The sequence below is a fragment of the Fukomys damarensis genome, unplaced genomic scaffold (assembly GCF_012274545.1).
Source record: "Fukomys damarensis isolate Sample0158 unplaced genomic scaffold, DMR_v1.0_HiC HiC_scaffold_21, whole genome shotgun sequence".
Classification (NCBI taxonomy): Eukaryota; Metazoa; Chordata; class Mammalia; order Rodentia; family Bathyergidae; genus Fukomys; species Fukomys damarensis.
Genome location: NW_022900933.1, coordinates 12,181,692 through 12,194,649, shown reverse-complemented (window position 1 = coordinate 12,194,649; position 12,958 = coordinate 12,181,692). Strand labels below are relative to the sequence as shown.

General features: G+C 39.4%; 1 protein-coding gene across 3 annotated transcripts in view; it reads left to right on the top strand.

The window, feature by feature from the left end:
- The window catches only part of Dcaf5 (DDB1 and CUL4 associated factor 5), a 121,001-nt gene that overhangs the window by 66,059 nt on the left and 41,984 nt on the right, over positions 1-12,958 (top strand). For all 3 annotated transcript variants that reach the window (XM_010645353.3, XM_010645352.1, XM_010645354.2), the window contains exon 6: positions 7,127-7,340. In XM_010645353.3, coding sequence (XP_010643655.1) covers positions 7,127-7,340 — 214 coding nt within the window. The remainder of the gene's footprint in view (positions 1-7,126; positions 7,341-12,958) is intronic.

The window sequence follows — 12,958 nt, the reverse complement described above, 5'->3', positions numbered from 1 at the left end:
GCTAAATCCCTGGCCCCTAAAGTTTTTTTTTTTTTTTTTTTTTTTTTTTTTTTTTGTGCCGGGGATCAAACTAAGGACCTTGTGTTTGTGAGGCAGGTGGCAGAACCACTGAGCTAAATCTCCGGCCCCTTTAGTTATATATTTTAAAGTAGGATTTTTTTTTCCCTATACTCTCAATAATAACAATACTCTCAATAATAATGGCTTCATTTACCCAAAATTCATTCATGTGTGTAAAACTTCTGTTTTCTTTCCCTTTGTATTCCATCCAGGCTACACACCAATTGGTTGATGCCACACACACCCAGGATGAGTCTTCCCTCTTTAGTAAATTCATCATACACAATCAGCACTGATAGAGTATGTGGCATCAGCCAATTGGTGTGTAGCCTGGATGGAATAGAAAGGGAAAGAAAAAGAAGTCCTCAGTATTTCCTTCTGGCCATGCCCTCTGCCATGCTACTGTGCTTTGGAGCTTGCTATGGACTGAAACCTCTATAAACTGTGAGCCAAAGTAAACCTTTCCTCCTTTAACTTGTGTCAGGTATTTTTTTGTCTCAGCAACAAGAAAGTAAGAGAAAAATAGCTTTTCAAAGAGGGGGTGATAAAAAGATACTTTGAAATAATTTTTTTATTTTAGAAATTCGTGTTTATTATAGAAAAACTTGGGAAATAAAATGAAATCTGAGAAAAATAAAAATAACCTATTTTTTTTCTGTACTGGGGATCGAACTCAGGACCTTGCATTTGCCAGGCACGCGTGGCACCTCTGAGCTACTTCCCCAGACCTTGAACTCACTGCCATAGTCCTGTCCTAGTCTTCTAAGTTTGGGATTATAGGTGTGTTCCACTATTCCCAGCTTTTTTGTTGTTTTGTTTTTGTTGTTGTTTGAGACAGGATCTCACTTTGTGGTTCAGGCTGATCCTGGACTCATTATGTAGCTCAGGCTGGCCTCAAACTCACGGCAGTCCTTCTCCGTCTGCCTACCGTGGCTCAGCCTCCATAGTGCTGGGATTATAGGCATGTGCCACCATGCCTGACTTCTTCAGTCTTTTTAAATATTTTGGGTAGGACATGTATCAACACCTGCATTATTCACTGGTCATTGTCTCAAACCAGATAAATGACTATTTTTATTTAATTTGTGACTGGCTTCTTAAAAGCTATTAATTTTCCTTTTGAACTTCTCTGCAAATAATAGAAACTTGCCTTAAAGCCCATGATGTAATTAAAATATCTAATAAAAGCCTTCTTTTTGTTGGCTGCTTATTATGATTAGCAAATGGATGGATTTGACTCTCTTAAAGGATATATGGTAGTGTCACACGAAAAGTAGAAGACCTGGATGGTCATGGGCAAATCATTTTTGTGGGTTGTGGTTCTGTGCCTATGAGATGAGAACTCCAGGCATAGTGCTACATGCCTGTTTTCACAGCACCCTGGGAGGCTGAAGCAGAAGGATAGTTGGTTTGAGCCTAGCCTGGAAAAATTAGCCACTTAGCTTCACCTTTTCTTGAAATAAAAAAGGGCTGGGAATGTAGCTCAGTTTGAAGGTCCTGAGTTCAACCTGCAGCACTGTTTTTTAAAAAATTATTCTGCTCTGCTACTTGTCTCAAGGTTGGGTTTTATGAATAGACCAATGTGAGAGCCATGTGAACTTTAGTGGAATTTTTTCTTTCTTTTTCTAATGTTCTAAGAGTTTTTAAAAACTGTTACTCATTATCTATTAAATCATTTGTTCAACAGCTATTTATTGAATCCCTATTATATACTTGGCACTTTTTAAGCATTTGGAATACTCAAGGAAAAGATACAAAAGCTAATAGGAAAAGACAATTATGTAAAAATACGAGGTATGTAGGTTGATGATTGATGCAATAAAAGACAGTGAAGTGGCAAGGAACACAGGGAGCATTGGGAAAGTCACATTTCTGCATAAGATGTCAGGAAAGGCCTGCTTGAGGGTATTTGGATAAAGAGAGAAATGAATGAGCCATCCTCATACTTGGGGAGGAGCCATCCAAGCTGCAGACTCTGCAAGGCGGAATGCCTTCCAGCAGAAGCTTGCCTGGCATGTTCAAGAAACAGTAAATGGGGCACCATGCAGCTGATACAGAATAAGGTGAGAGAGAATAGTAGAATAAGAACTGGAGTTAGAAACACGAGGGTAGGAGGGATTGTCTAGAGTCTGGTATTTTAAGTTTAGTTGACTGGGGAGCCACTGAAGGATATTCAATAAAGGACTGATACAATCAGATTCTTGTTTCACTATCTCTCTGGCTACTTTGTTCAGGATAAACTGAGGCATGGCGTCAAGAATAGAAACAAGGCCAAATGTGGTGGCGCCTGCCTATAATCTCAGCACACGGCAGACTGAGACAGGTGGATGGCTGTGCATGCAATGCCAGCCTAAAGTACATTGTGAGACCCTGTCTCAAAAGAATAGAAGCAAGAAAGGTAGGCAGAAACCATTTTCCAAAATCTAGTGAGTCATGAAATGAATTTTAGATGGTCATGAGTATTTAATAAATACCAAAAAATAGAAAATCAGTGCATTGTGTGTAATAGGTGGTGAACATTATTAAATGAGTTTATGCTAAATAAATATGGTATACTGGAATGCAATATGAAATTATTACAGAGGGTAACTATAAAAACATTTGAAAGCTGTTGTTCTGAGGCCCTCTTGTTACTGCCAACCAGAGAAGACTGGTTTTCAGATGCATTATCAGTGAATGGTTCATGAAACAAGCTGTCTTCTTATATTATCCTGTCTCTTCAATCAGCAGTTTGAGGAAAGAGTTCTTTACTTGACCTTCCTCCCTTAGCAAGTACCAAATTGTAATCTTTGTTTTACAGTCCTATTATACTTAGGATATTTTCCCCCAGTCTTTCTTTCCTTTAGCTTTGTGGCCTTGTTATCTAACTGATACTCAGTGAACCTACCCTAGTTTCTTCTCTTGCCACAGGGACTGCCTGCTTCTGTTATTGTAGGTTGCTATAGCAACTGCCAATCTCAATCTCCCTCTTTCCCCTTGCTTTTTTCTTCTTCTTTCCAACCATTGTTCACTGAACCCTCTCCCCCAGTTTTATACATTGTGAGATCAGGGTGATCCTGTGTAAAATGAAGGTTCAATGGCTGCTTCCTGAGTCCCAAAGCTCATGGTAAAGAGAGTTAAGAATAAGCCAGGCAGTCTGAGAATTGAGCTGCTTTAATCTTGTGGAAAAGTATTGAGTATCATGGCACTGAGATCTGGGTTGGTTATTTGTGAATTGTAGGATCTCTGGATCAAAAGCAGAAATGTTTTAGGTCTGGACATGTTCCTCTGTGATGAAGATAAACTCTCTTTTACCTGCTGTCCTTGTTTGCTTCGTGGATGGGCCACATATCCCATTTGATTATATGATGATCTCTTTATCAGAAATTTAGTCACGCCCTTTGGCCAACCTCAATCACACTTAAATGTCTGCATGTTCAACAAGTGTACTGACTTCATAATTAACTTTTAAGCCAGAAAAGCTTAGTGGTAAATCGTGTTCAGGGAACAATAAACTTTTTTTGGTCACGCTGTGTTTTCTTTTGTGTGTATATGTGTTAATTTATTGAGAAAGGGTTTTGCTATGTAGCAAAACCTTGAACTCTTATGTAACCCAGGCCAGCCTCAAACTTACAGTGATCCTCCTGCTTCAGCCTCCCAAGTGCTGGGATTACAGTGTGCGCCATCATATCCAGCCACATTGTATTTTTCTTGGGCCCATCCTTCAGTAGTTCTGGTTCCCTTTAGATAAACTTCAAAGTGGGAGACAGGGCTCCTACAAGCCCTACCCCAGTCCTGTAAGAAGCAGTCCCTGTCTCAGCCATATTGCTCTCTTTCCTTTGTTTAGAGACAGCCAGGCAGATCCTCCCCATAATAAAGGCTTGTTATGGTGTAAAAAAACAAAAACAACAACAACAACAAAACAAACTTGGAGACTGGAGGTTATATAGTCTTAGGAAAAAAAAAAAAAAAGGCAGGCATGGTAGCACATTCCTGAACCCCCAGCTACTCAGAAAGCTGAGTTAGGAGTATTGCTTAAGCCTAGGGGTTTGTGGTCAGCCTGGACAATATCAGAAGGCTGTCTCAGAAACAAAACAATAACAACAATCAAAGAAAAAAGAAAGCCCAGGTTCTTCAAGCTACCTTCCCTCTTTCCAACTCATGTAAAAGAAATGGGATTATCGAGACTCTAAACACACTTGTTTGGGTCCAGTGTGGACTATGACTCCTTGAATTTGCTCAGTTTTTACCTATTTCTAATATCTTTGTTACAGGAAGTACAAATGTTCCATGTTCCTTATAATTCATCCTATCCTAAAGCAGAAACTGATGAGAGCTTTTTGCCTTAGACAAGGGACCTCACTTTCACCTCTCAGAGTAAGATTCCTGTGCCTGTCTTTGTATGAGAGGTTTAAAAGTATAGGCAAGAGACAGTTTAGTGACAATTTAGTTTTGGAGCCCACAAACAGACCTCTCCCTGAATTATGGCCAGGTTACAAATGGCGAGTCAAGGAGCTTGAGTGGGGATAAGATGGGCCTGGGCAGACTCTTGTATGGCTTGACAAGAGTGGGCCAAGGAAGTTTCTGCTAACAGATGAAAAGAAGCTCAACTTCCTGTCTGGATGCTTGAGCTGATGCAGGCCTTCCTTCTGTGGCTGTTAGGGCCCGCCAAATTTCTTTCTGTTGAGTCTTGTTTCAACCTCCCACCCCTCCTCAGTTTTACAGTTGCTGGTTTGCACACTTCATGCTGATCTTGGATTCAAAACTTCTCATTGTTTTTGAGTTCAGTATTTAGATAACACCACATGCCTGTGGTGGCCAGGGCACTCTGTAAAGGAAATGCCTGGACTCTTAACAGCCCTGTCATTCATTCTCTGTGTGAGTGAATATGCCTGTGTTTAGTACTATTATAAGAGCATTTCTCTGCAGGGATTATTAGTTGGGGACTGCAGGGGTACTAGACCTCTCCTTGATATATGGAGTTCTAGAGTTGGTTTTCTAAGTGTCTTCTCTTTTCCCTTTCATTCTACTTATAGGCTGTTTTCCCAAAGCCTGTCTCTGCACATAGCTGCAGCACCAGAGCATTCCTTCCCTTGGTGAGAAGACTGCTCTGGAAGCATGAGGGACATAGGATTGACTACGGTTGGTGTGGTTGCGGTTGACTGTGGTTGGCATTTTTATGACCATGCTAGATTGGCAGTTGCTTTTGCACTGTAGTTTGAGGGTTCCTCTCCCCATAGGAGGATACCTCCTTTCTGGATCTCTTAATCTGCCAGAAAAAAAGAAAATGGATTATCTCTTGTATATAGCTGTGAGTTTTCACTTGATGAAATGCTATTAAAACTTATTCCTTAGGGCCAGGGATTTAGCTCAGTTGTTCTGCCTCCTGCCTTGCAAGTGCAAGGACCCGAGTTCAATCCCCAATACCAAAAAAAAAAAAAAGATTAAAACTTTAAAACTTCTTCCATAAAAATGTTCCAAAAAGAATCTTTTAAATCTGATAGGCTCTGATTTGGGTGTCCTGAGGACATTTCTGGCTCTGTAATTTCTAGTATTTATAAACTTTTTCTCTAAAATTGCTGGGATCACATCCTTTCCATAGCAACAGTATCTGGGTGAGTTATTAGTTCTGACATGGCACTCCATTTTCTCCAGTATCCTAACGCACATGCTTAAATTCACTTTCCTACTGGCAATTCATTGCTCCAGGAATTGAACTTGAAATACAAAAAGAGAACTCTGCTATGGCATAGGCAGCAAGCAGTCTTTCTTCTACAATACAGTGATTATGTTACTGAGAATCTTAACTGTCAGCTGCAAGCCTGTAATCCCAGCACTCAGGAGGGAGGCTGAGGCAGAAGGATTGTGGTGAATTCGAGGCCAGCCTGGACAACAGAGCAAGATCCCATTCCCCCTCCTCCAAAAAAAAGAATTTTTGTTTGTTTGTTTGGTTTTTGGTACGGAAGATAGACCTTGGGCCTTCATGCTTGTGAGCAGCACCACTGAGCTAAATCCCTGCCCCCGCAAAAGAATTTTAACTGCTAGAAAGATAAAACACAAAGAGGCAGACACCCTTTAAAGTGAGTATTGTACAATTTTTCATGTTGTGGCCATCCTGTAGTATTGGAACTGTCTTCTGAGGCAGCAAGAGAAATTATTTAGAACCATACTGTGTGACTTTTTAAAAGATGACCACTCTCTAATAAAGTCAGATAAATGAAACTCCAGTATATGTGTTAACCAAAGTATATTTCAAAGTAAATATAAATTAAGAAATTATAAAGGAAAATAATCATCTTCCCTTTCCATTTGCTTTTACTCTTTGCTCTCCATTTAAATTGTAAAATTTCCTTTAATATTTGCCCCGTGGTTATGATGAAGCAGAAGAAAAGTTCACAAGTAAATGTTTATTGTGTTTATGTAATGATTATTGAAAAATACCCAGAAAAGGCAATATGAAGTATCCATTGTTCTTGCTAATGGTTTTTGCATCTTTAATACAGTGAATAAATATTTGCATAAATACTACACATGATTAGCCAATTGGAATGGACGTTCATTTCCTTCACTAGGGTCTTGATTAGTATCTTTTTGGGAGTGCATTTAGCTTGGGTAAATAAAAATACCATGATTTTAATGTGTCTCTTTTTTAAAGATGTTTTATTAGCCTTATAAATTAATGTGGAATTTGTCTTTTAGAGATTGAAAGGGAAGACCTGACATTTTAAGTAATTTCAGTGTAACCAAGAAATCATTTTGATCTGTTTGTTTGTTTGTTTTTGAGACAGGGTCTTGCTATGTAGTCCAGTCTGGTGTTGAACTCACCATATAGACCAGGCTGGCCTCCAACATGGGGTAGTCTTCCGGCCTCAGCCTTCTGTGTGCTGGGATTACAGGCATGTGCCACAATTTCTGTCACTCTGATCATTATTACCTTCTAACTACTGCTAGAAATAGCCTTTAGCTGAAAATTTGATACATGAACCTGACAGGAAACCCTGGATACACATGAAGAAGTAAATTTAGTGTGTTTTGCAGACTTACCCAGTCTACCTCATGCCTGACTCCTGTACTTTTTGTCTTCCAGTTCTCTCCTGCGCTATGGTGGCAATCTATCCCTCCAAAGTGCCATGAGTGTGCGATTCAACAGCAATGGGACCCAGCTCCTGGCCCTGAGGCGTCGTCTGCCTCCTGTGTTGTATGATATCCACTCCCGCCTGCCTGTTTTCCAGTTTGACAATCAGGGTTATTTCAACTCATGCACTATGAAAAGCTGTTGCTTTGCAGGAGATCGTGACCAGGTGAGTTCCTTCTGCCTCCAGCTTCCTCATGTCTGTGTACTGACCTCAGTTTCTCTTTAACACTATGTCAGGTAGAAACAATTGAGGGCAAATAGTAAGAAGGTCAAAGTATTCTGGATTCGAAGTGCATTTCATCATTCAAGCTGCCTAGAAGGTGCATATGAGACACGTATCCTACCCCAGGGCTGGCCATTGGCCACAGCATGCTTCTGAGCATCCCAGCCATGGCACATTTGTGAATAGATTTTAAGATTCTAAAGATGTGTTATTTCCAGAGAAAGGAAAATTAACGTACCAGTGAGAGGATTTTTTGTGTGCATATCAGTAAAACACAGTGATGAATGAAGCACCCTAAGTACCATCCACGAGACATATGTCTTGGAGAGTCTCTTGAGATGACATCTTTTTCTTGATAAAGTAGGCTGGGCAGCTTTGTTCGAGGAGCCTGAACTGGGACTGAAGAGCTCATGCTGAGTTTCCAGTCTTTTCTCAGTGTCACTAAATATAGAGGTACTGATTTGATTTAAAGCTGGCAGTTACAAAATATATACTTGACATCCTTGCATCTGTCTGTCTTGGCCTTAGAAGTTCTGAAGAGTCAGTGAGCACCTAGATAGGTCTGAGTAATTGAGCTGAGTCAAGACAAATGTAGAGAAAATTGATATTCAGATAAACAAATAGAATTTTTTTTTAATGCTCAAGGATGAGGAATCTTATGGCTGTTTTATATCCAGATTAGGAAAAGAGAAACTCTATCTCTTGGTACTCTTCAATGTCCTCATCTTTGGACCTACCAACTGAGTCATATTTTGACATATAATTCCTACCTTTTTAGTTAGTTTTGGGCAAGAAACATTAAAAAAAAAAATTATGAGAGTCTTCCAAGACCTTGCTTTTTAAAGACAGAAGCTAGGATTTTTCTCCCTAAGCTGCAGTTCCTAGAGGCTAGTGTTGTAGTTTAAGGCCTTGTATATGTAGTAGAAACAAAATAAACACTTGTTGAATTGAGTTGCTTATAGGTAGATGAAACTCTTGTTTTCCAAGATAAAGACCCACTCTTTTTTCCTTTTGTTCCTTCCCCTCATCTCCACACTCTTCTCACCTCCCCTCTGCTTTTCTAGTAGTTGGTATTATATGTGTGTGCCGCCACGTCCTACTTCAGTTTCCTTTTGTTTATAAATAAGAGAGTATATATCTAAATATAGAATTTGTACTTGGGTTGAAAGTTCTGGGGCCTGCTTAACAGAACCACACAAGAGACCACTAGATGGCCTCAGATACATGAGCATGCCTCCTTGGGGAGGCCACAGCATGCAAAAGAATTTAGTTGTCTTTATGCTATTACAGGGAATTTGTTTCTTGGGTGGAAAGAATCACTGTCTAGAGGTGAAATAATCAGCCAGGGATTTAGCTTAGTGGTACTGTTGCTTTCCTCACAGGTGTAAGGTCTTGAGTCCGATCCCCGGTACCAAAAAAAAAAAAAGCATAATTTAAGATGAGATGATCAAATTTACAATAGAACAAATAATTGTTTGCCATGCAGAATGGTTGATTTAACTTCATAGCTGTGAAATAACCAATCTCCCTCTTTCCTTTTTTCTTATTTACTTTTGTTGATTTTTCTACCTTCTGTCAACCTATTATCATATGATTCTTATTTCATTGCAAAATAAGGAGCATGGGGACTGGGGATTCAGCTCAGTGGCAGTGCGCCTGCCTCACAATCGCAAATTCTTGAGTTTGGTCCCTAGTATTGAAATTAAAAAAATAGATAGCAAGCAAGCAGTAAATATAATAACTTATTAGGCTTTATTACCATGAACCCAGGCTGTGGGAAAGAAAAAAGAGGTGAAGGAAAATGAATGTTTTGGCTTTTTCAGCCTATATATTAGCCACCAAAACCTGTGATCAAAGGGCCAAGCATGGTGGCACTTGCCTAAAATTCTAGCAGTCAGAAGCCTGAGGCAGGAGGATCAGCATAAATTCTATGAGACTACATAGTGAGTTCAAGAATAGCCTGTACTACATAGCAAGACCCTGTTTAAAACAACAGAAATCAAAAAACCCAAATCAGAGGCCTCTGGCCAAAATTTGGAGCACCTTGTCCACAGCTTCCTAATCTTAGCACTATCATTTTGGTTGCATAAGCCCTTGTGTAGGGATGTCCAGTGCTTTGTAGATTGGAAAACAACATCCCTGACCTTTCCCCACTAGATGCCAGTAATATCCTTGGTACTCTTCTCCCTGGTCTAGATTATAATTGCCCATTTTGCCCAGAAGCATTGGGCAGGTATTGGCAGAGGCAGAATTCTGCAAGGTATTTTGTGATGAGGATATTTATATATAAACACATACATTGAAGGTACAGTTGGTTTTACCTTTGAGTTTATATATATTGATAAAAGCATTGAGTGCTTTTGATTTTTCCCAGATCAGATTTGACTAATTTATTATTTGTGACTTTTGTCCTAAGGGAAGAGTTTATGGATATTATATTCTCTCTTGTAAACTGCTCTAAAAGTGGTTTTTCTTGAAGGAAAATACAAAGGCATTGACTCTACTTTAGACTAGTCAGAGCTACTGTTAATTCTGTTCCTATCTCTCTGTGTTATCAGAACAGGAAATAGAGCACAATAAATATTTGTTGAAGTAAGTCTCGAGTGCTTTGGTTAATGTGTGGTATTTAGCTTTCTGGGGGCTTAAGGCTTCTCTTAACTGTGAATCAGGATTGATAAGTAGCATTTTTTCTGTTCAACTCCAGAGGCTGTTAGAAGGCTAAATTAAACAATGGATTTATAGTAAAACTAGTCAGCTGAGCTTATAGTTTTTAAATGCTTCAGAAGAGACCAAACTTACTGTCTTAGCCTTGAAACATCTCTCTCAAAGATGATTTATAAGCTTTGACTTTCAGCACTCAAAGCTAACGCAGCAGTTGCCATGGTTCAGTTGATCTCTACAAGTGACGTGTATTCTTTGACTAGTCTGGACAGGATCTTTTTTTTTGCTGCTTTCAAATTCCACAGCCTACACTTTCCTTATTTTGCTCTACCTCCCTCACTCCCTTTCCCCTCCCCCTCCCTCTTGCTCTCCCTCTCTTTGTGTCACTCTGTCTCTTATGGGATCTTGCTCTGTTGCCCAGGCTAGCCTCAAATTTACAATCCCCTCGCTTCAGCCTCCCAAGTACTGTACCTTGGGGCACAAGCATGTGCCACCACACTCAGCCACACTCATTATGTTTGACCTCATCTGTGTATTCACTGAGAACATCTACAGCCTGAGACTCTGCTCTGCAACTCTTCATTTAGTCATAGGGTAGGTAACCATCCCAGAGAGGAATCTAACAATTTCCATAACAGGACTGAAAATGGATACCAAAAGTGATCCCATCTATCTGAAATAGTCTTCTGACTTTTAATTATAAAGAGACTAGTCAGACCCCACAAATGGATCCAGATATTGTGCCAGAGGACACGTACTCCTTTTTAGACTATCCTAAGCTTACTAGATAATTAGCCTAAAAATGAAATTAACATTTCGAGAAATTGGACTCAGAAATAAAGCATGAAGTATGTTGAGCCTACTTTGTTTTACACACTCATTGCCATCATCATAAATGCATTCTAATCATAGAGCTGTTAGTGATCTTTTATTTTGCAGTTTTCTTTTTACTAATGAGAAACCTGAGGCTCAGAAAATTGTACATAAATCACCACATATACAAGTTTGTAGCTGAACCAGGACTAGAGCCCAGATTTGGGGGCTTTCAACAGAGACCACATTCATTGTACAGTGGTCATAACTTGATGCTGTTAGGAGCAAGGCAGGCTACACAGTGAGCGAATTGGGCTAGGAGTACACAATGAGTGTTGAAAACTGGCCAAGTGGAGAGCCTGCATCCCATCTCAGTAAGACGACTGCTACTTCTCTTCAGCCCATTGTTGCCGTGTGATCCTCCAAGTTGCCAGGACTCTGGTTTTCTTGAAGGAATGTAGATCTTTATGGACAAACATCTTATTTTGAATTATTGCAACAAATTCATATTTAATTGTATGAATTAAACAAATTGTCACTATACCTATTCTACTCTAGGGCCACCAGTTGGAAACCTCTGTGCGTCATTCAGGTGTGTGTGTGTGTGTGTTTAGCTCCATGGTCTATTACTAAGTCATAGATGAGAGGAAACAAATTGTTTTTTCCTATCTCCTACTAAACCCTTCCTAACATCACTATCATCCTTTGAAACAGGGTCTCACTATGTAGTTCAGGCTGACTTTGAGCTCACAGCAGTCCTCCTGCCTCAGCCTCCTGAGTGCTAGGATTACAGGTCTGCACCACCCTGCCTGGCTGTGCTGCCTCTTCTCTTTTCTTTTCTTTTAAAATAAGAAAGCACCTGTTTACTGAGCATTTATTGTGCTCCAGATGCTATGGTAGATACAGTCACATGACTTTGCCAGACATGTCCTCTGATATTTTCAAAGTCCTACATGCAATCTGTCTTCTCCACTTTTGGCTACAAATACCTAGTTTCCTTATTTCTAGTATAATATCTTAATTATTTAAATTTAATAATTAACAGCATCAAATTAGGTGACAGAAGTGACATCAGGCTGGGTAGGTATCAAAAGAAACAACCACCCGGGCATGGTGGTGCACGCCTATAATCCCAGCACTCGGAGAGGCTGAGGCAAGAGGATCACTGTGAGTTCGAGACCAGCAGGCTACATAGTGAGTTCCAGGTCAGTCTCGACTACATAGTGAGACCCTGTCTCAAAAAACCAAAAAAAGAAAAGAAAATAAAGAAACAACCACAACTAAACTCTTGAATTTTTTCCCCCCTTCTTGAGACAGAGTCTTTCACTATGTCACTCAGACTGTCCCCTGGCTCTACAGGGAGAATAGATGTACCACCATGCCTAGTTCCTTCATTACTTTTTTAATTTTTAAAAATTATTATATTTTACTTTTATTAATTCATGTTTGTGGTACATAATGCTTACATTAACTTTAGAGGATTGGTACATGTAACCCATTTTATTTCCCTTTTATTTTCCAGCGCGATTCATTTATTTATATGACCTTATAAGTTAATCATCATATATACAGATTGAAAATCAGACTAATAGGCCAAAGAATATATAAAACATGTAAGACAGTTGTACTAAGTCAAGGTACACTTTTAGATACACTGGATTACAATACTCCGTTTTGCTTTTATCTGTCTTTTAGTTCATGCTTTACATAACACACTTCTTTTTTCTTTTTTCTTTTTTTTCTTTTCTTTTTATTGAGGTTATTGGTACAATCTAGGTATACAATACAATTACATTCATCATTGGGATTCTGTACCTTTACATAATAGGTCTTGATTCTCATTTTTCCCCTTGTCCCTGCCCTCCCTTCACCCCCTCCTCCTCTCCCCATTTACAAACACTTTATTTCCATTTTTTCAGTTTCTCATATTTTTTTCCTCTCCCTTATTACCTCTCCCCCACCCTTCCCACTTTCCTTACACCTTTAGCCCTTTACTTCCTATTTCACATTATTAATTGTCTCATTAGGATCCTGTGTACTATTATAGTTTTTCACACCAAAGAAACTATTTGGTATTTCAGTTAAAG